The 23,896-nt window shown below is 45.6% G+C and overlaps 1 protein-coding gene and 3 pseudogenes across 1 annotated transcript; all 4 read left to right on the forward strand.

Annotated features, from left to right (window-relative positions):
- Window positions 1–1,685: 1,685 nt before the first annotated feature.
- On the forward strand, window positions 1,686–4,562 carry LOC120023299 (annotated as a pseudogene).
- A 1,856-nt stretch (window positions 4,563–6,418) lies between these two features.
- Window positions 6,419–7,572, forward strand: LOC120023300 (annotated as a pseudogene).
- A 1,316-nt stretch (window positions 7,573–8,888) lies between these two features.
- LOC120023541 (ribosomal protein S6 kinase-like 1) lies at window positions 8,889–22,512 on the forward strand. The gene is given in 14 exon segments (XM_038967572.1): window positions 8,889–8,959; window positions 11,206–11,329; window positions 11,882–12,055; window positions 12,469–12,593; window positions 13,160–13,252; window positions 17,254–17,301; window positions 18,307–18,439; window positions 18,703–19,030; window positions 19,033–20,198; window positions 20,309–20,398; window positions 20,548–20,630; window positions 20,835–20,930; window positions 21,088–21,443; window positions 21,551–22,512. Coding segments are annotated over 11 exon segments (2,409 nt in total). The 5' UTR covers window positions 8,889–8,959; window positions 11,206–11,329; window positions 11,882–11,919; the 3' UTR covers window positions 21,199–21,443; window positions 21,551–22,512.
- On the forward strand, window positions 21,382–22,512 carry LOC120023301 (annotated as a pseudogene).
- Window positions 22,513–23,896: the final 1,384 nt, after the last annotated feature.

Raw genomic sequence — 23,896 nt, forward strand, 5'->3', positions numbered from 1 at the left:
TGGCTCCAATGCTTCCCACAGTTGTGTCAAGATGGCTGGATGTCCTTTGGGTGGTGGACCATTCTTAGCGCACATGGGAAACTGTTGAGCGTGAAAAACACAGCAGTGTTGCAGTTCTTGACACAATCAAACCGGTGCATCTGTCACCTACTACCATACCCCGTTCAAATGTACTTAAATCTTTTGTCTTGCCTATTCACCCTCTGAATGGCACACATACACAAAACATGTCTCAATTGTCTCAAGGTTTAAAAATCATTATTTAACCTGTCTCCTTCCCTTCGTCTACACTGATTGAAGTGGATTTAACAGGTGACATCAATAAGGTATCATAGCTTTCACTTGGATTCACCTGGTCAATCTGTCATGGAAAGTTCCAGAGACTGGATCGTGAAAGGACAGGGATGGTTGATTACAGGTGGGCTTTTCTCATACAGTACACACTGTCAGGGTGGGGTGAACTAGCAACAATATTTGAAGACCGCTATGAGTGTGTAAAGAAAACACCACACATCAGCAATAACCTGAGAACTGAACAGAAACTTGTCATAAACTGTCCACACATCTGTTTGCCCTAAAAAAAAAACTCATCATGAGCAGACGTTTACGGTCAAAGTGTTGTAGGGCAAACACATCTATTTATTATTGCTTGTAGTGCCATGCCAATGTTTTTCCTTTTCAAACGCTAAGAAAGTCCTTTTAGTGAAACATCACATGAAATACGTTATTTGGAGTCTCTCCTCAGGGGTCTGGCCGACACCAGGAAGCAGAGGATGCCAGCTGCATAAGATGGAGTCCCGTCAGAAGAAGGAGAAGCGCGAGCGCATCCTGAAGACCTTCCAGAGTACCGTGAAGGCCAACACCCCCCGCAGCTCATGGTCATGTCCCCGGGGGGCACCAAGGAGGACTCCAGTGGCCCCCAGCACTTCTCTGCCACCCCACTGAACTCCTGGCACCACATCATCATGTCCAACAGCAGCCGCTACTCCGTCACCAACCTGAGCAGTGAGCCCATCCATCTTCCCATGCCCGGGGACAGGACCCACCACAGGCCCACCAGCTCCCCCACCATGTGCTCCTACTCCCAGCCCAAGCTGACGGAAGACTCTCCACGCTAACCCCAATCTAAACCCTGTTATGTAATTTTACAGAGAAATCACTAGCTTCTACATACAGTCCATGTATTACACATATAACCATAAAATATACATTCTTCCAGTATACATAGCCACGTTTCATGCCAACTTTATTCTCACCCAGTTAAATTAGATGGGATGATGATATTTAAATGAATGTGCCTTAGCTCAATAGCATGACCTCTGTTATTTAAGATACACAGTATCATTTAGGGCCAGGCTTGGCAAAGATCCTGCTCAGACCATAGCTCTTTTCATAATGTCTGGGAAAGTACCCAGATGTAGATGCACACCCATGAATCAACTGGGGAAATCATAATACCACACCATTTTGACATCCCTGCACTAAACATATCTTAGCAGTTAGAATCTGCTTGTCAAAGATAACTGACGTCTCACAGTTGTAAAAGGAGTCTAGATACTCTGTGACGTGTATCTTTAATGGAGTGGGTGTGAAGGACACAGGTGCTGATTTTCTCTGAGATATGACAGGCTTTATACGTCTGCGGACCAACAAGTCTGAATCATAACCACCTCGACTACTCCAGAATGATTTCCCCTCTGTTTGTCTTAGCTCTCCTGAGAACCACCTTGGCCTTTGGGGTACGTGTGATGTGATTCTGGTGCATCTCTCTCATACTAACTGATGCCTATAGAGGTGACTTGTTTATTTGCCTTGTTCGCAGCCTGTAGGCCTGTGGAGTGAGAGGAATGGGATGGAGGATGGAGGGGGGAAGTGCTCCTGTGAGGCCTTCCTGCCCGGCTCCACCTTCCCATTGGGAGAGCTGGTCCTCCTGGAAGAGACGGCTGTGCAGATCAACCACAAGCTGGAGATGGAAATGAGCAAGGTACACCAGTATGGAGTCACATAGATGGTTATAATGGTGGTTATAATGGCCTATCACTATCTGACACACTATACACCATACACTCTATCATCAAATCACATTTTATTTGTCACATGCGCGGACTACAACAGGTAGACTTTACCGTGAAATGCTTACTTATGAGCCCTTTCCCAACAATGCAGAGTTTTAAAAAGTAACAACAATTTGCAAAAAAGGAAATGGTAACACAATAAAAGAACAATAAGGAGATTATATACAAGCAGTACCATCATAGAACTATAGCTAAGCTATAAAGATTGAGCAATAAGCACGGGTTCTGATGACCTACTCTTTCCTTAACAGTAGCTCAGTTTGCCTATTATAATATGGCTTATACGGTAATTTGTATATAAAATATCCCTCCCCTCCAGTTTGAGACATATGAGAGCAAGCTGACAGTGTATGCAGAGAGGATAGTGAACCTGACAGTACTGGTGGAGCTGATGGAGAAGAACCCTGATGCGTACAGTGAGGCCTACATGCAGGAGGTGAAGGTGCAGATCAAACAGTTGGAGGCTCTGGTACAGGAGCTCCTGGGCTCCATACAAACCTCCACTGCCGTCTTTGAGTCTCTGCACCAGCAGGTAACTACCCGAAGACTGTCCCCAACAACTCATCTGGCCACGATACAGCTATAAACCATGACCATGTCTACTTTTCACTTCAGACATGTATCTTTTGAAGGACTTAAACTTCTGGTCTTATGGTTGTTTATCTGTGTTCTCACAGATCTCCTCCATGGTGGTGATCGTGACCAAGCTGGAGAGATACGATAAGAACCTGGTGTTGGTGACCTGTCGTGAGTACATCAACATACAGCTCAAACTGGAGGAGTGTGAGAAGCGCCGAAATGAGATCTTCAACCCCAACATCTAAGACTACTTTTATGGTCTCCTTTGTGGTCTATCTATGCACAATCACTTCACCCCTACCTACATGTACAAATTACCTCAACTAACCTGTACCCCCGCACACTGACTCGGTACCGGTACCCCCTGTATATAGCCTCGTTATTGTTATGTTATTGTGTTACTGTCACGCCCTGACCTTAGAGATCCTTTTTATGTCTCTATTTTGTTTTGGTCAGGGTGTGATTTGGGTGGGCATTCTATGTTCTGTATTTCTAGGTTTTGTGTTTCTTTGTTTCTGGCCGAGTGTGGTTCCCAATCAGAGGCAGCTGTCTATAGTTGTCTCTGATTGGGGATCATACTTAGGCTGCCCTTTTCCCTCTTTCTGTGTGGGATCTTGTTCTTTGTTTGTGTGCAGGGAGTTTGCACATCGAAGCTGTTCTGTCATTGTATTAGTTATTGTTTTGTCCTGTTTTAGTTTCACTTCGTGATTAAATTATGTGGAACTCTAAGAACGCTGCGCCTTGGTCTCTTCCGACGACGACACCCGTTACAGTTACTTTCTATGATTTGCATTTCACGGTAAGGTCTACACTTGTTGTATTCGGCGCTTGTGACAAATAAAGTTTGATTCGATTTTGAATTGATGGTGATACACACCCGCCTCATGCCAAAACATTTGTAGACCATTGCGTCTTTGATGTCACTGACTTTACCCTCTTTTCTCAGGGTCCTGTGAGCCCGGAGGTATAACCAGAGTCAGCAAGCCCATTGTCAGTCAACTGAATGCCCACTTGCTGGCTTCAAATGGGGAGGCTGGGGGAAAGATTCTAAGCCTGTGCATGGTTCTGAATCTCAATACTGGTACTCTGGGTATAGTGGTGCCTCAATTGTTGACATGAGATTTTACAGTAGCTACAAAAATCTTAGTTTGAGAACTCCATTTAAACACCAAAGCTTGTCAAGTAGCTGGTATGGAACTGGTAACAACTTCATTGTTTGTGATAACACCCTGTATTATCAATTGAACAATCCATTTAGCATGGCCAAACTGAATTTTACTGCTATGAAATATGAGTACAGGGTCATTGCAAAGGCTAGCACCAGATTATCGTATAGTCACTCACCCAATCTGAATCTAGACTTTGCTGCTGATGAGAATGGGCTGTAAAGTGACCTATGCTACAGAGGAATCCAAGGGTAAAATGGTCATTGCTAAAATTCATGAGCCATCATTTGGTATAGAGGAGTTGTGGGAAACCAGTGTGTACAAACCATCTGTGAGCAATGCCATCATGGTGTGTGGGGTCTTCTATGCTGTCAGAACAGTTGACATTCACTATGAGGAAATATTTTATACTTATGACACCAAGATAAAACAATAGAGCTACATGAGTATTCCATTTGAGCGGTTCCAGGACAAGTATGTCAACCTGGACTACAACCCCACTGATCAGAAACTCTACATGTACAACGATGGCTACTATGTCAACTATCATCTCTGGTTTGACAACCAGGCCACTGTAAACACAACACACCCCTTGGTCAGATAAAAGGCCTATTGTGGCATCTCTCATATTGAAACTCGTTATACTCAAATCAGATTTAATCTCTTTTGTAGTTGCTCTGATTATATAGAATATCCGGTTTCATGCACATTGTGTTGATTTTAAATAAATCTCGTAAGCATTCTCGTTGTGTTTACTTTTGATATTCCATCTGAAATAGTACTGTCTTCATTGTATTACAGTATTATGATTCCTTCAGTCTTCAGTCTACATCAGCATCTGTATAATGAGGTGTATACTAGACCCTAGAGTCAGCCGAATGAAGGTCAGTTGTGGCTAATAAGCATGAAACGGTGTATCTCATATAAAATACTTTAAATGGGTCCCTTATGCTGACAACAAATTCGGTGCCAAACATAAAGTCAGATGCCAATACATTTTCTGTCTCTAGACTGTCTTGTTAATCTTCATGTAGGCCTACTATAGGTACTAAACAGTCTCACTCACCAACATCACAGAAGGGGTTTGTGATGCTGTTTTAGAGGAGAATCTCTCTCAATATGCAGCACATTGTTAGGAATTAATGAACAGTAACACACTTCATTACTGAGAATACTTAGTCTGCTCATTATTGATATCTAAACATATAGAAAATAAAACTTGTACAATATGTGACATTTTGCAAGGATTGGCTACTGCAAAGTCTTGAGAACAACATTTGTCTGTTCCTTGTCTTATCTAAAAAATACTATGGTCAAACCATGTTGAACACAGACCCAATCCTCTTTTGGCCTCTTTGACCATTTATTTTGTTAGCAATACAGTATGGATTCGAACTATGGAAAGTGGCTTAAGTGTTAACTATTTAAACGTAGTTAGTGTACAGGCGCGCGAATCAGTCTGTATCGCCGAAGCATCGCGGATGATCCGCATTCTGATTGAGCCGACATATGCAGCCCGTGAATGCATTCTCCGCGACAGCAGAAACATTGCCTTTATTAATTGTCAATCACATTATAACGCATATCTTCAGCACCTATACTTCTTACCAGCATAATCTAAAGTCTCAGGTGGAGAAAAAAAGTTAGCATAATACTTGTGGAATTGTGTGATGGAACTTGCTAGGCTATATCATTGGAATAAGGATGAAAATACTTTATTATACTATGCTTATCTCAACATATCATATCCTGCCACATTGTTGATGACTAATAGTAAGATCCAGTTATGTAGTTGATAATATCAGGTGCCATCTACCATATGCCATCAATAACATGTCTTCATAACTGAAAAAACTGTCCATATGCCCTGTTTCTCATGCACTCCATGTCCACAGAATTATTGTGATCAATAAAATGATGAGACAGAATTCAAAAATTGTACTTGAGTATTTTATTACAAGCAAACAAGGATGTCTGCATATAATTCCTCAAGAATTGAAGGTAGTCTCTTAAGAAACAGCAGTAATTATGGGAAGAAGCAAGATGTTTCTTATTAGCTGATAGGAGCGGGTCTATTAAAAACCCAGAACAGACGGACAAGGAGCCACACCAGAACAACACTGGATACAAGATGGTTCCGTTTCTAGTGCTCCTGCCTCTCCTTTGCCCTGCAGTGGCTTGGCTGTTAATTAAGGGACTCTCATTTTCTCCTTCCACTAAACCTTGACAGTTAGAGATACTTCCAAAAAGAGAGCTAGTTTACTACTTGAGTGAGCCACCACTGTGAAGTTCAGTGAGAGCGGCCCTGATAATTACATCCAACTGGATTTCGAGCTTCTCAGGATTGAGCTGAGAGAGTTTGAATTGTTGGTGACACAGCTGAAGGAATCCTTCAACTCCTCCTCACCTATGTTCGACAGCCTGTACACTGGGGTAAATGGGTGATAGGTAGACAGACATAGCTGAATGACTATTAATGACTGGCATTGGCATTATAAATAAGTGACAGCTAATATCATGCGGAAGAAAGAGGAATGTTGCTATATGGAACAAATGACCTATTTGTCCTTTGTACACATGCATCCATAGACTCACAACATGAGCCTGATTGTGAACCACCTGGAGAGCTATGACAAGAGTAACCTGGAGGTGATCCGTATTGAGTTTGGAAAACTGCAGAAGAAGCTGGAGGAGAGCCAGAAGAACCAAGAGGAGGGACAAACCCAGATATTGGTAAGAAGCCTCTGTGATGGTGGCATTGTTAACATATTGTATCATTATTTCAAAGCCAGTAGTTTGTGGATTTGTTTGTCTTATATATTATTAATAGCTATTTATGTTTCCCCCAGGCTCCTGCAACCATAAAGGCATTGCCAGTGTAGGGAAGCCAGTGATCAGCCAACTGAATGTGAACTTGAATGCAGGCTACAGATTTGGGGGGTGATGGAAAAGGCTCAAAACCCAATCGTGGCTTTGAATCAATGTATTGGTATGGTGCCTATAGCAGTGCCTCAGTGCATAACTTTGTACTTTACTCCGACTATCAAAATCTGGTTTTAATGAATTAATTTAAACAACATAACTTGCCAAATGGATAGCAGGGTACCGGCACCAATTACATTGTTCATGGTAACACCCTGTATTATTAGAAAAACAGCCCATTCAGCATGGCTAAACTGAATTTGACCACATCCAAATATGACTATAGAGTAATTAAAAAGGCCAGTGCAACATTCTCATACAGTTACTCAGCCAATCAGAACATGAGAATGATGAAAATGGGCTATGTGTAACCTATGCCACTGATGAATCCAAGGGTAAAACGGTCATTGCCAAAGTAAACGAGGTTGAATTTGGCATAGAGGAGCTGTGAAATATCAATGTGTACAAAGCGTTGGTAGGCAATGCCTTCATGGTGTGTGGGGTTCTCTATGCTACCAGACCAGTAGATGTTCACACTTATGACACCAAAACAGAGCAGGAGTACTACCTTGGCATTCCATTTGAGAAGTTTCAGGATGAATATATAAACATGCACTAAACCCTATTGACCAGAAACTCTACATGTACAACAAGGGCTACTATGTGTCTTATAGTGTCACGTTTAGCAAAAACTAGAGCCTCCCTCTGGTCTATCGTATCATGACTGAAATGACTCTCTGACAGCATGGGGCTTTGACTGAATAAATACTCATTACTTTGTCTGATGCACTGAGTTGCATTCAAAACTCATGTCCCTTGAATTTCTGAAATAAAATCAAACTGAAGCATTGAATCTGTTTGTGTTGTAGTTCAGTTCATTTTAAGTTGGATTGAAAATAAAAATGTTAATTATTACCATAATGATTAAAATACCCAGCCAACTGTGTTAGATTCCCGCCCATTACCTAAGGTAGTCCAATGAGAAAGAGTATAGGGATGCAGTATCCCACCCCTTATTTTTCAGTAGAATATGAGTCACTCCGTATAACTAGTACCACAATATGACTCATCCCCAGTATGATATCAGACCCCTCCCACCCTAGCTTTGGGCTGGGCTGTGGTTTACTCTCTCACACCCTCTCCTCTCCCCCTCCCCTTCCCAGCTCTCCTCCTTGGGCTCAGGCTGGGGCTTCCGCCTTGCTTCTCTGTAAGCAAGCCCTCCCCTGGGGTGGCCCTCCCCTTTGTGCTCCAGCAAGAGTCTGGATCCAACTGTTACTGAGGACCAAATCAGAGCAGATTAGACTAAGCAGGCAGGGTGAGGCCACATAGCATCCATTCACTGCATGTACAACAATGAACCATGCACATTGTTTTATTCTTACGGTTTCAGGTCATTGTTGTACAAATCCATTGACTAATTCAAATGTGGATACAACATTATACTATAATAAATTGCCAAATCTATCTGAAATAGAAAAAGGTCTGGAGACAACAGCAAGACAAAAACAGAACCAAATATTTTTTATAACTAAACCAACCAAGATAGACAACAGCCTGTCGTTTTCAAAGGGAACAAATGAACCATAGTGGGCAGAACACGCAAGGAGGGGACAGAGCCAAGCACGAGTTAGCGAGATCCCATTGGTGCGTTTTAGCATCATCTGCATATTTCCGTAAAGGAACGCCTACTCTCTGAAGTGCGCGTGTGCAATAACTCAATTCGTTTTTGCACTCCTAAACAACGCGATTTTTAAAAACTTTCGCAAAGGCCAAAGTGTACAAATCTTAGTCCACTCTGTTCATAACATATTGTAGTTTTGCGAAAATAAAACTGTATTGATATCAAATGTTTCATCGATGAGAAAATTAGCAGAATGTCGGCCAAAATCCATCTCGTTCCATCTTCTCCCACTGCGCGCCAGTGGGTTTCCCCTCAGTGGAAACGCCAAGCGGATGCTTCACATTTATACATCCAGTAAAATATCTGTCTCATTGTCCCATCTGACAGCCCCGTCTCTTTAAATATTGCATCTGTCAGGATGAGACGGGGGAAGTTAAGGCCTCGTGGCTAATGGTACCACCGTACATCATTTCAAGCCAATGGGCAGCCTCGCTGAACTCTCCTCCTTTTCCTGATATCTGTGCAGAGGGAGGCTGCTGAGGACGAAGGCTGCTGCTGGGGCAGTGGGTCTAGGGGGCATGCTCTGATCACATCAGGTAGGATATATGTGTGCATGTGCTGTCTGTCGTGTGGCGACCAAGATGAATGTATGATGCAAGCATGTCTATCCATTGCAGACAAACAAATGGGATTATTATATTGTTAATCTTGTGTGTTCTGGCTTGTCTCTACGCTGACATAATGTTTGTCGTTAGTATCAAGGATATTGGTGCATGTAACATGGAAATACTGCAGGAGGCTGACTGATTCTCAACAACAGACACACTATGACTTCCCCTCATTAGACTGTATGAGGAATGATAAAGAGTGTATGTGAGTGGGATACAAAACTAACCCCATGTAACAATGATACTGTTGTAAGGCATCAGCACATTTTCATTGTGCACTTTTGTGGTATGCTAAGAGCTAAGAGCTACTATGATTGCATTCATAAAATCCTCTGACGGGGATCTGCCCACAGCTTTCGTACGGTAATATGTACCCACAGGGCAAATACGTCGTCATTTCAACGTCTAGTTTTGATTTACATTTGGTTCAGTAGTCAACTAACGTAAATTCAATGACATATCAACAACAAAAAAATCACTGTCATTGGATTTAAGTTAAAAGTTTGGTGAAAAAAAAAGACAATGCCCTTAGGTTGATTATTTTTTACAAATCTACGTTTCCCACGTTAATTCAACATAAACACATTTTTTTTTTTAGATTAAAGTAAAAAATGTATTTTTTTGCAAATGGATTAAAAATAAAAAACAGAAATACCTGATTTACATAAGTATTCAGACCCTTTGCTATGAGACTCAAAATTGAGCTCAGGTGCATCCTGTTTCCATTGATCATCCTTGAGGTGTTTTGACAACTTGATTTGAGTCCATCTGTGGTAAATTCAATTGATTGGACATGATTTGGAAAGACACACCTGTCTATATAAGGTCCCAGAGTTGACAGTGCACGTCAGAGCAAAAACCAAGCCATGAGGTTGAAGGAATTATCTGTAGAGTTCTGAGACAGGATTGTGTTGAGGCACAGATCTGGGGAAGGGTACCAAAACATTTCTGCAGCATTGAAGTTCCCCAAGAACACAGTGGCCTCCATCATTTTTAAATAGAAAAAGTTTGGAACCACCAAGACTCTTCCTAAGGCTGGCCACAGGGCCAAACTGAGCAAACGGGATAAGGGCTTTGGTCAGGGAGGTGACCAAGAACCCGATGGTCACTCTGACAGAGCTCCAGAGTTCCTCTGTGGGGATGGGAGAACCTTCCAGAAGGACAACCATCTCTGCAGCACTCCACCAATCAGGCCTTATGGTAGAGTGGCCAGACGGAAGCCACTCCTCAGTAAAAGGCACATGACAGCCCGCTTGGAGTTTGCCAAAAGGCGCGTAAAGACTCTCAGACCATGTTAAACAAGATTGGCCTGAATGCCAAGCGTCAAGTCTGGAGGAAACTTGGCACCATCCCTACAATGAAGCATGGTGGTGGCAGCATCATGCTGTGGGTATGTTTTTCAGTGGCAGGGACTGGGAGACTAGTCAGGATCGAGGCAAAGATGAATGGAGCAAAGTACAGAGATCCTTGATGAAAACTTACTCCAGAGTGCTCAGGACCTCACTCTGGTTCATCTTCCAACAGGACAACGACCCTAAGCACACAGTCAAGACAATGCAGGAGTGGCTTTGGGACAAGTCTCTGAATGTCCTTGAGTGGCCCAGCCAGAGCCTGGACTTGAACCCGATCTAATGTCTCTGGAGAGACCTGAAAAAAGCTGTGCAGCAATGCTCCCCATCCAACCTGACAGAGCTTAAGAGGATCTGCAGAGAAGAATGGGAGAAACTCCCCAAATACAGGTGTGCCAAGCTGGTAGCATCATACCCAAGAAGACTCAATGCTGTAATCGCTGCCAAAGGTGCTTCAACAAAGTACTCATTAAAGGGTCTGAATACTTATGTAAATGTTATTTTGTTTCTTTATTTTTATAAATTAGCAAACATTTCTTAAATCCTGTTTTTGCTTTTGTCATTATAGGGTGTTGTGTGTAGATTGATGAGAAAAAAAACAATTTAATCAATTTTAGAATAAGGCTGCAAAATAACAAAATGTGGAAGAAGTACAGGGGTCTGAATACTTTCCGAAGGCACTGTTAGTACTTTGAGTCATCCTTCCTCCTCACCACCCCTGCAGCACTGACAGTGTTTATTCATCAGCAATAGTACCGGAGCTGCACACTCATACTCACTTCCTGTGCTCTACTGATGTAAAAACTGAACTCTCTGATGACCCAGGTTCGTATCATCATGCTTGAAAACAAAGACTTTAACCTTCAAGTCGAGGAGGATAACCCCCCAGTGAGCCGACTAACCAGCTGCCAGAGATGAGTCCCACTGCTGATAGGACCAGGGAGAAAAGGTGAGACACTCCACATGCTTATGATCTGACGAGGAGGCTGGTGAGGGGAGGATGGCTCATAATAATGGCTGGAATGGGACGACTGGAATGGTATCAAACATATGGTTTCCAATGTTTGACACCATTCCATGTATTCCTTTCCAGCCATTACTATGAGCCCGTCGTACAACTGACTAGGTATCCCCCCTTCCCTTCCTTCCTCCCCAATTACAGTGCCACCAGCTGCCTGTAAGGGGAGAGGAACAGAAACAGTCTATTATTGGTCACATTACTTTCACTTTACTCTGTTTCATGCTTTGCCGTCATGTTTTTCTCAGACAAGTGACTAATTAAGGGATTTACTGTAGCCCTGGGGAAATCTAGGCTTTTGGTAGTTAACCATCTCTGGAAGATTTGATCAATTATTCACTGCCATCATAAGGATTATTCTTAGGAACTTCCCTTAAAGAGAGGAAAGTCTTAGCGGTGGCTGGTCGTGTTATGACCCCTCCTAGGACATACAGGTCAGTGTGATTACATATAGTACGGTACACTCTGTTGTGCGGCTGCTAGGCCCGTCTGGACTTCCACAGTGCCGAGCCAGGACAGCCATGGCCAAGAGAGACTACCTGGTGGAGGCAGCCAAGCAGATCCGCATGGCTCTGGACAGGGAGGTCAGTGAAGACTATGAAGCTGCCTTCAGCTACTACAAGAATGGGGTTGACCTGTTGCTCAATGGAGTTCAAGGTACAGTGGTAAATCTACTGTACTCTAGAGTATTCTGTCAACATGCAGGGTTCTGGTTAGGGTGATATTGAATAGAGCAGGTTAAGGCGCTACAGACTCTAGCTACTCAACAAGTCATGCGGCATGAAACAGGAACATGTGGATTTATCTGCTCATGATTCATCCATTGTAAAGCAGAATTAAATAATTCCTATGAAAAACAGGAAGTCAGAAAGCCAAGGTCAGAGAAAAATGTCCATACTGGTAAAGCATGCCGGATATTCTCTCTGCTGTGCTAGTGAAGTATGTGAGCTATATTCAAACAGAAGCGTTTGAATGATGAGGTTATTTCAGTTTCAGTTTAGTGGAGTGAGGTTTCTCCATTGTGTGAGAGGGAGAGAACTGAGGTCTGATGTAGTTGGTCTGTCTTCCAGTGGACCCTAACAAGGAGCGCCGCGAGGCAGTGAAGAGGAAGACTACTCAGTATCTGAAGAGGGCCGAGGAAATCTTTATCTCCCACCTGCAGGACAACCTGGGGAAGGGGAACTCTCACGTAGGGGTAAGAAGATGACCTTTGAACCCTCATTTTGACAAGATGAACATTCCATAATACTGTGCAAATCTTATCGATGGAAATCAACCCACTCTGATCATCCATGTTACTCAGGGAACTGGACACTCATTTTCCAGCCTTTCACTCCTGTGTTGATTTATATGTCTAGTCTGTTTATTGAAGAGGTGGTTAAGTGCTATTCATGTCAGCACCTCTCTGAATCATTTCCTTCTGGGAAAGCCTGAGTCACATCCTCAAAGCAACCAGTATGTGCTGCTTACAGCCTCTCTCTGGAGATGGGCTACAGACCAGCACAACAACCCCATCTTCCTCCGTTACACTACACCCGACCCGGGCGAGAAGATCACATTATATCTGCCAGGATGCCTCGCACTGGCCGGCTGGGCGCTCTCTCTCCCCCTCTCTCTTATGCAACATGCTAATATCTGTTCTAAGATTGTAACTAATCCTTGAGTAGAAGCAACATTTCAGATCTGAATTAAACACAAAGACACGTGTCCACCTCGCTGTTATCTGTCCTGTACTGATTTGTAATCTCTTTTTATCACCAGGGTTACAGTAGTCTGAGATTCCGGCCAATCAGACACCTGAGCTGCCCAGTGGAGGATCTGGAGATGTGTAAAGTGGTGGGGATCATTGATAAGGTAAGGAAGTTTTTACACTCACTGCTCTCAACCAGACATGGGTACTATAATGTTTTGTTAGACTGATGATAATCTCTTGAACATACATCCTGGCTGTAGTTGTCACGTTCCTGACCTGTTTTCTGTTGTTTGGTATGTGTTTATTGGTCAGGGCGTGAGTTTTGGGTGGGCAGTCTATGTTTTCTGTTTCTATGTTGGTTTTGGGTACCTGATATGGTTCTCAATTAGAGGCAGGTGGTTTTCATCTCCTCTGATTGAGAATCATATTAAGGTAGGTGTTTTCACACTGTTTGTTGGTGGGTGGTTGTCTCCTGTGTCTGTGTTTGTCGCGCCACACGGGACTGTCTCGGTTTGTTTGTAAGTTCGGTTTATGTAGTCTGTTCCTGTTTCATGCGTTCTTCGTGTCATGTAAGTTCCTATGTTCAGGTGCGTCTACGTCGTTTGTTGTTTTGTAGTTTGTTAAAGTGTATTTCGTTTCGTCTTTGTCTTGTTAAATAAATCATTATGAATTCACACCCCGCTGCACTTTGGTCCAATCCTTGCTACTCCTCTTCGGATGAGGAGAAGGAGGAAGCCCGTTACAGAACCACCCACCAAACCCGGATCAAGCAGCGGGTTAACGGACAGCGCACGAAGCAGGATTTCTGGTCTTGGGAGGAAATCATGGAAGGAAAAGGACCATGGGCTAAAGTTGGAGTTAATCGCCGCCCATGGGAACAGCTGGAGGCAGCTCGGAGAGCGGAGGAAACCGGAGAGAGGAACCGGCGTTATGAGGGGACGCGTCTAGCACGGAAGCCCGAAAAGCCCGCAAGTACAACCCAAAAATTTCTTGGGGGGGGGCTAAGAGGTAGTGGGTCTAGGGCAGGTAGGAGACCTGCGCCCACTTCCCAGGCTAACCGTGGAGAGCGGGAGTACGGGCAGACACCGTGTTACGCAGTAGAGCGCACGGTGTCTCCTGTACGTGTGCATAGCCCGGTGCGGGTTATTCCACCTCCCCGCACTGGTAGGGCTAGATTGAGCATTGAGCCAAGTGCCATGAAGCCGGCTCTACATATCTGGCCACCAGTACGTCTCCTTGGGCCGGCTTACATGGCACCAGCCTTACGCATGGTGTCCCCGGTTCGCCTACATAGCCCGGTGCGGGTTATTCCACCTCCCCGCACTGGTCAGGCGACGGGGAGCATACAACCAGGTAAGGTTGGGCAGGTTCAGTGCTCAAGGGAGCCAGTACGCCTACACGGTCCGGTATATCCGGCGCCACCTTCCCGCCCCAGCTCAGTACCACCAGTGCCTGCACCACGCACCAAGCCTCATGTGCGTCCTCAGAGCCCTGTACGCACTGTTCCTCCTCCACGCACTCTCCCTGTGGTGCGTGTCTCCAGCCCAGTGCCTCCAGTTTCGACACCACGCATCAAGCCTCCTGTGCGTCTCCAGAGCCCTGTACGCACTGTTCCTTCTCCCCGCACTCGCCCTGAGGTGCGTGTCTCCAGTCCGGTACCACCAGTTCCGGTACCACGCACCAGGCCTATAGTGCATATCGAGAGTCCAGTGTGCCCTGTTCCTGCTCCCCGCACTAGCCTTGAGGTGCGTGTCTCCAGTCCGGTACCACCAGTTCCGGCACCACGCACCAGGCCTACTGTGCGCCTCAGCGGGTCAGAGTCGGCCGTCTGCCCAACGCCTTCTGCACTGCCTGTCTGCCCAGCTCCGTCTGAGCCATCCGTCTGCACAGTGCCATCTGAGCCATCTGTCTGCCCAGCGCCGTCTGAGCCATCCGTCTGCCCAGCGCCGTCTGAGCCATCCGTCTGCCCAGCGCCGTCTGAGCCATCCGTCTGCCCAGCGCCGTCTGAGCCATCCGTCTGCCCAGCGCCTTCTGAGCCATCCGTCTGCCCAGCGCCTTCTGAGCCATCCGTCTGCCCAGCGCCTTCTGAGCCATCCGTCTGCCCAGCGCCTTCTGAGCCATCCGTCTGCCCAGCGCCTTCTGAGCCATCCGTCTGCCCAGCGCCTTCTGAGCCATCCGTCTGCCCAGCGCCTTCTGAGCCATCCGTCTGCCCAGCGCCTTCTGAGCCATCCGTCTGCCCAGCGCCTTCTGAGCCATCCGTCTGCCCAGCGCCTTCTGAGCCATCAGTCTGCCCAGCGCCTTCTGAGCCATCCGTCTGCCCAGCGCCTTCTGAGCCATCCGTCTGCCCAGCGCCTTCTGAGCCATCCGTCTGCCCAGCGCCTTCTGAGCCCTCCGTCTGCCACGAGCCATTAGAGCCGTCCGTCAGTCAGGAGCCATTAGAGCCGTCCGTCAGTCAGGAGCCGCCAGAGCCGCCAGCCAGTCAGGAGCCGCCAGAGCCGCCAGCCAGTCAGGAGCCGCCAGAGCCGCCAGCCAGTCAGGAGCCGCCAGAGCCGCCAGCCAGTCAGGAGCCGCCAGAGCCGCCAGCCAGTCAGGAGCCGCCAGAGCCGCCAGCCAGTCAGGAGCCGCCAGAGCCGCCAGCCAGTCAGGAGCCGCCAGAGCCGCCAGCCAGTCAGGAGCCGCCAGAGCCGCCAGCCAGTCAGGAGCTGCCAGATCCGCCAGCCAGTCAGGAGCCGCCAGATCCGCCAGCCAGTCAGGAGCCGCCAGATCCGCCAGCCAGTCAGGAGCTGCCAGATCCGCCAGCCAGTCAGGAGCTGCCAGATCCGCCAGCCAGTCAGGAGCTGCCAGAACCGCCAGCCAGTCAGGAGCTGCCAGAGCTGCCCTACAGTCATGAGCTGCCCTACAGTCATGAGCTGCCCTACAGTCATGAGCTGCCCTACAGTCATGAGCTGCCCTTCAGTCATGAGCTGCCCTTCAGTCATGAGCTGCCCTCCAGTCATGAGCTGCCCTCCAGTCATGAGCTGCCCTCCAGTCATGAGCTGCCCTCCAGTCATGAGCTGCCACCCAGTCCGGAGCTGCCACCCAGTCCGGAGCTGCCACTCAGTCCGGAGCTGCCACTCAGTCCGGAGCTGCCATTAGTACAGAGTTGTCCCTCTGTCCTAAGCTACCTCTCTGTCCGGAGCTACCTCTCTGTCCGGAGCTACCTCTCTGTCCTGAGCTACCTCTCTGTCCTGAGCTACCTCTTTGTCCTGAGCTACCTCTTTGTCCTGAGTTGTCTCCTCTATTTTAGAGGAGCGTTGGTGAAGGTTCCTGGACCATGGTCGGGGGCGAGGGTCGCCATTCAAAGGACGCTAAGGAGGGGGACAAAGACAGTGGTGGAGTGGTGTCCTCGTCCACCGCCGGAGCCGCCACCGCGGACAGATGCCCACCCAGACCCTCCCCTTGAGTTGTAGGGGTGCGCCCGGAGTTCGCACCTTGAGGGGGGGGTTCTGTCACGTTCCTGACCTGTTTTCTGTTGTTTGGTATGTGTTTATTGGTCAGGGCGTGAGTTTTGGGTGGGCAGTCTATGTTTTCTGTTTCTATGTTGGTTTTGGGTACCTGATATGGTTCTCAATTAGAGGCAGGTGGTTTTCATCTCCTCTGATTGAGAATCATATTAAGGTAGGTGTTTTCACACTGTTTGTTGGTGGGTGGTTGTCTCCTGTGTCTGTGTTTGTCGCGCCACACGGGACTGTCTCGGTTTGTTTGTAAGTTCGGTTTATGTAGTCTGTTCCTGTTTCATGCGTTCTTCGTGTCATGTAAGTTCCTATGTTCAGGTGCGTCTACGTCGTTTGTTGTTTTGTAGTTTGTTAAAGTGTATTTCGTTTCGTCTTTGTCTTGTTAAATAAATCATTATGAATTCACACCCCACTGCACTTTGGTCCAATCCTTGCTACTCCTCTTCGGATGAGGAGAAGGAGGAAGCCCGTTACAGTAGTTAACCCTTTATTAACCAAATCACATTTTATTGGTCACATACACATACATCATGTCTTATAGATCTCGTGACAACCATGATGCTTACCTAAGCAAATAGTACCTCGTCCTAAAATGTCACAACCATCTAATAACATACTACTACTATGTTCTATTTAAACTAAAATAAAATGTATGTCTTCTCCCCAAGGTCCTGATTGTCCAAAGCCTGATTACAAAGGAGAAATGTGTTGTTAAAGTAAGTACTTACGTCTGAACTTAACACTACCAATACAGTATGTCAGAGGACAGAGTGGCAGACATGTAGTAGAAACAGTGCAGCTGTCTATCTGTGTAGATGCATATCCAGTGCACAGATGGCTGTTGTACTGTCTGGTCCCCTGCCAGCCATTCTGTGGCAGCCCAGTCAATGGGAATACTCTCAGTCTTGAGTATCCTTCACCATTGATTTGGCTAAAAGCCCTCCACTCTGACCCTCTTAGTGCAAATGCACCTCTGATTTCCGTAACCAGAGAGTTGTTATTGGAAAATACTGTAGCAGGGTCTCTAAGGCGCAGGTCTCAGTAGTCTCGTTTACACCTGGCACTATCATGCATCATATGTCTTGATCTTGTCCACATTCTGATTGTGCCCAGATCTTGAGAAATGTGTCTACATATGGTATTAAAATGTATTTTTTTAAACGACAACTGTGTCCACATTGTGACCAGATTTCCTGGTCTCTCCCTGTATTTAAATTATTTGATGGATATACTTTCAAAATAATATTTATGTATTTATTTTAAGACACATATTGATGCCATAAGTCAGTAGTGCCACCTGTCAATGATTTTACAGGGTGCGATAATGAGGATATAAATGGTTTCACTATCCAGATCTGTTTACACTAACGATATCCAGACACAATGCATGCCTGACTACCTCCGTAAGTGGGCAGGAAGATCTGATCACAATCGGATCACAATGTGTCTTTTAATCGTCTACACCTGTCTTAACAATCAGAATGTGGACAAGATCAGGACAAAGGACGCGTGTTAGAACCAGGTATAAACAGTGCTAGAGAAGAGCCAGCTTTTGTAGAGATTAGTTTTTAGATTTCTGTTTTTATCAATTAACTATAGACACAGATTAAGACTAGATTAAGAGAACAATGTGTATTACAGTAGAGAAGTTGTATTTTGACCAAGGTAATAGTAACAGCATAGTAATAAATGTATTGTTCTATTGCGATGTGTCCTCTCAGAGCCTGCCCAAGTCGAGCTGGGAGAGCCGGGACCAGCCCACTATCATCCCCCAGGGCGTCCCCTATATGGTGAAGCTGCTGAGATACTATGTCAGTGAGGATGCTGTGTACCTGCATCTGGAGCATGTTCAAGGTGAGCTGAACACAGGCTCTGCCTGCCAGCCCTGCAGTATGCGAGATGTAGCTGATGCTCTTACCTAGCCCATCGCCATGCAAAGGGAGATTTATGTCCATGGCATAGCAGTGGACCGACAGTTACATTTTTTTGTTGTTGATGGTTGCACTCTTCAGCCATTTTGGGTCAAGGATGCCAAGGAGATTAGAAAAAATAGCTGAATTAAAATAAAGAAAAACGACTGTTGTCTTATGATGTATTGACTTTTCTATGCTCTGCAGGTGGGAAGCTTTTCTCCAAACTGTCCAAGGTCAGGAACGACCGAGCCAAGGAGCACCCAGAATGCTACATTCCCAGCCAGCACAGGATCAAACTGAAGAACAGCTACACCTCCCCTACCATCAGCTCAGACTACCAGCAGAATGATAGAGGGGGCACAGGGACAACCCCTCTCCTGGAAAGGGAGAACGAGGAGAGCCCAGACACAGACTCCCCTGCATCTTGGCATGAGGCTCAGCACCGTCTGAGCCTCATGCCTGTAGGACCCACTCGTACTGCGGGGAGACAGGCTGCCTGCAGAACAACTCAAGGTCTACAGCGCCACAGCCCTCTTTATCTGGACCAATGAGGACAGACATCAGTCCCCATATCCATCCAGCAGGCCACAGTCAGTGTTTGCACTCTGAAACTCAGGACAAGCCTGCTCTTCCTAGTCATCTGTGCATCGATCAGGTTCCTGATGCCACCTCTGAGCCTTCTGGGAAGGCCACTGGAACAGAAGAAATAGAATCCAGTTTGGATTTTGACGTGGTGTGGAAGGCTGCTGATCCGACACAGAATTGTGAGAGTGACTCAGATATAGCTGCAGGTAAACCTGTACCTCTAACAACTCAGACCTCTTCTGGTGGGACAGGGTCAACAGTGAACTTGAAGAATCATTCTATCAGTTTGTATTCACAGAATAGTTATGTTCCCAATACATTGCAATTACCCCTCCATAATCAAAGCCAGGCTAGTGAGATGGCAACTTTGACCTCCTATGGCTCTCACCAAGGCAGTGTTTCAGGTGGAGACCTTGAGAACACTGTGGGTGTAGAGATATCCACACACCAGGAGAGAGGGCAGGAAGAGCAGGTAAACCATCACACTACTGAAAAGAGCATTGTGAACTTAGTAAGCGGGGACACAGAGACTTCCCAGCCTGGCAGAGCTGTTTGTCCCTCTACAGTAGACAAGCTGAAGGTCATGAGGACATCCTCAGGGATCTCTCACCCCCCTTCCCTCCCTCGCTGTCTCAGTGCTGGGACAAAGCAGGGGAACCAGGCAGGCATCTCCCTGGCCCTCACAGGGGCAAAGTATCATGTGGGGCCTCCTTGCAGAGAGCCAGGGGAGGAGGTGGAGGAGGGCTGGGAGCTGAGCCCTGTGAGTAAGGACATCCCCCAAGAGAAAGGATCACTGTGTGACCCCAACACCCCTGGCCCCACAGGGGCCTCCCCACAGTGTCGGAAGGAGAACATGAATGCTTTCCTGAAGTCAAATGGATCAGATGGACAGGGTCAGGATCAGATCATTGAGGTGGAGGGCTGGTGCCACCAGCCCAAGTTCCCAGCCAAGACCTCCAGAGGGAGAGACGGGGTCTGGCAGGGCTGTTGGGGGCTGCCTGAGGCAGAGGTGCGTCTGTTGGGAGCTCAGATCCTCCTGGCCCTGGAGAGTCTTCACCAGCAAGGTGTCATGTGCCGTGACCTCAACCCAAAGAACATCCTGCTTACCAGCATCGGTTAGTCACCTAAATCACTTTAACTCCGTAAGGTCTCAGTTTTTGGCATGAGTTGAGTCTTGAAAACTCAACAAACTTTGATTGTGACATATTGTCATGTTTCTCAACAGGAAAGGTCTGCCTGACATTCTTTGGCCAGTGGAGTGAAGTTCAGTCAGAAACCAACTCTGAAGCTATGGACCAGATGTACTGTGCCCCAGGTGGAAACACTGTTTATTCAGTAAACCTGTCACAACAGTTCCACATATGGCTGCTACCCTAAAGTGCCTTCTAGTGGTGAGAATCAGACATTTAGTTTGATCCAACATGAAACCTGTTAATAACAGTTCTGTTTGTTGTTTGCCAATAGAGATTGGAGGTGTGTCCAAAATCACAGAGGCTTGTGATTGGTGGAGTTTGGGGGCATTGCTATTTGAACTTCTTACAGGAATGGTAAATAACATTTGTATTGAATAATCCTTTGGAGAAAAAAAAAGAGGCCAGAATCTTGCCATCTGTCATAGTAAAGTTTTTTCAATCCAAATGTGTATATGTATATTGATTAGAGTGCTGCCAACTGATCTGTTGATAGTGTATCTGTGTTGGTACCATTATCAAGTCCTTGTTGAAACTGTATGCCTGTTCCTGTGCATCCAGCCCCTGTGGCAGTTCCACCCAGCCGGGGTACATTCTCACACCCAGCTTCTGATCCCAGACCAGCTGAGTACTGCAGCTGCCTCCCTGCTCACTGAGGTAAGGCCTGAGTCCCATTACACACATGACCGGTAGTGTAAATTCCGTAGACATATACACACATGCTGCTAGCCTGCGACCACAGATACACACAGCCACACACATTGTACAAACTCAAATTGGCTTTCTGAATGAGTGACTATTGTGTGTGCCACAGCTTCTGCAGTTTGACGCTGGTTATCGTTTGGGCTCTGGAGGCGGTGGAGTGAGTGACATCAAGTGTCACCCCTTCTTCAATGGTGTCTCCTGGAAGGCACTGAGCAGTTAGCAGGTCAACAGACTGTCTGTAGCCTGAACAGTTATCTGCAGCCAAGTGAAGTTGGGCAGCCACTGCCCCCTCGTGGCTAAAATAATTGAAGCCCCAGCTCTGGAGCTACTTCCTGAGCATCTTGTTCTTCCCAAATAATGACAGATTAGAAGGGTAATTCAGAGCAGCAGGCACACAGCCAACATGTCAACCCTGCAACATCCAAACTCTGCCATCTAATGTCACCCTAGTTCCACACTACACAGGTCAGTGGGTGCGATTTTGAATTGATGGTGATACACACCCGCCTCATGCCAAAACATTTGTAGACCATTGCGTCTTTGATGTCACTGACTTTACCCTCTTTTCTCAGGGTCCTGTGAGCCCGGAGGTATAACCAGAGTCAGCAAGCCCATTGTCAGTCAACTGAATGCCCACTTGCTGGCTTCAAATGGGGAGGCTGGGGGAAAGATTCTAAGCCTGTGCATGGTTCTGAATCTCAATACTGGTACTCTGGGTATAGTGGTGCCTCAATTGTTGACATGAGATTTTACAGTAGCTACAAAAATCTTAGTTTGAGAACTCCATTTAAACACCAAAGCTTGTCAAGTAGCTGGTATGGAACTGGTAACAACTTCATTGTTTGTGATAACACCCTGTATTATCAATTGAACAATCCATTTAGCATGGCCAAACTGAATTTTACTGCTATGAAATATGAGTACAGGGTCATTGCAAAGGCTAGCACCAGATTATCGTATAGTCACTCACCCAATCTGAATCTAGACTTTGCTGCTGATGAGAATGGGCTGTAAAGTGACCTATGCTACAGAGGAATCCAAGGGTAAAATGGTCATTGCTAAAATTCATGAGCCATCATTTGGTATAGAGGAGTTGTGGGAAACCAGTGTGTACAAACCATCTGTGAGCAATGCCATCATGGTGTGTGGGGTCTTCTATGCTGTCAGAACAGTTGACATTCACTATGAGGAAATATTTTATACTTATGACACCAAGATAAAACAATAGAGCTACATGAGTATTCCATTTGAGCGGTTCCAGGACAAGTATGTCAACCTGGACTACAACCCCACTGATCAGAAACTCTACATGTACAACGATGGCTACTATGTCAACTATCATCTCTGGTTTGACAACCAGGCCACTGTAAACACAACACACCCCTTGGTCAGATAAAAGGCCTATTGTGGCATCTCTCATATTGAAACTCGTTATACTCAAATCAGATTTAATCTCTTTTGTAGTTGCTCTGATTATATAGAATATCCGGTTTCATGCACATTGTGTTGATTTTAAATAAATCTCGTAAGCATTCTCGTTGTGTTTACTTTTGATATTCCATCTGAAATAGTACTGTCTTCATTGTATTACAGTATTATGATTCCTTCAGTCTTCAGTCTACATCAGCATCTGTATAATGAGGTGTATACTAGACCCTAGAGTCAGCCGAATGAAGGTCAGTTGTGGCTAATAAGCATGAAACGGTGTATCTCATATAAAATACTTTAAATGGGTCCCTTATGCTGACAACAAATTCGGTGCCAAACATAAAGTCAGATGCCAATACATTTTCTGTCTCTAGACTGTCTTGTTAATCTTCATGTAGGCCTACTATAGGTACTAAACAGTCTCACTCACCAACATCACAGAAGGGGTTTGTGATGCTGTTTTAGAGGAGAATCTCTCTCAATATGCAGCACATTGTTAGGAATTAATGAACAGTAACACACTTCATTACTGAGAATACTTAGTCTGCTCATTATTGATATCTAAACATATAGAAAATAAAACTTGTACAATATGTGACATTTTGCAAGGATTGGCTACTGCAAAGTCTTGAGAACAACATTTGTCTGTTCCTTGTCTTATCTAAAAAATACTATGGTCAAACCATGTTGAACACAGACCCAATCCTCTTTTGGCCTCTTTGACCATTTATTTTGTTAGCAATACAGTATGGATTCGAACTATGGAAAGTGGCTTAAGTGTTAACTATTTAAACGTAGTTAGTGTACAGGCGCGCGAATCAGTCTGTATCGCCGAAGCATCGCGGATGATCCGCATTCTGATTGAGCCGACATATGCAGCCCGTGAATGCATTCTCCGCGACAGCAGAAACATTGCCTTTATTAATTGTCAATCACATTATAACGCATATCTTCAGCACCTATACTTCTTACCAGCATAATCTAAAGTCTCAGGTGGAGAAAAAAAGTTAGCATAATACTTGTGGAATTGTGTGATGGAACTTGCTAGGCTATATCATTGGAATAAGGATGAAAATACTTTATTATACTATGCTTATCTCAACATATCATATCCTGCCACATTGTTGATGACTAATAGTAAGATCCAGTTATGTAGTTGATAATATCAGGTGCCATCTACCATATGCCATCAATAACATGTCTTCATAACTGAAAAAACTGTCCATATGCCCTGTTTCTCATGCACTCCATGTCCACAGAATTATTGTGATCAATAAAATGATGAGACAGAATTCAAAAATTGTACTTGAGTATTTTATTACAAGCAAACAAGGATGTCTGCATATAATTCCTCAAGAATTGAAGGTAGTCTCTTAAGAAACAGCAGTAATTATGGGAAGAAGCAAGATGTTTCTTATTAGCTGATAGGAGCGGGTCTATTAAAAACCCAGAACAGACGGACAAGGAGCCACACCAGAACAACACTGGAT

This window comes from Salvelinus namaycush, chromosome 28, assembly GCF_016432855.1.
Source record: "Salvelinus namaycush isolate Seneca chromosome 28, SaNama_1.0, whole genome shotgun sequence".
Lineage (NCBI taxonomy): Eukaryota > Metazoa > Chordata > Actinopteri > Salmoniformes > Salmonidae > Salvelinus > Salvelinus namaycush.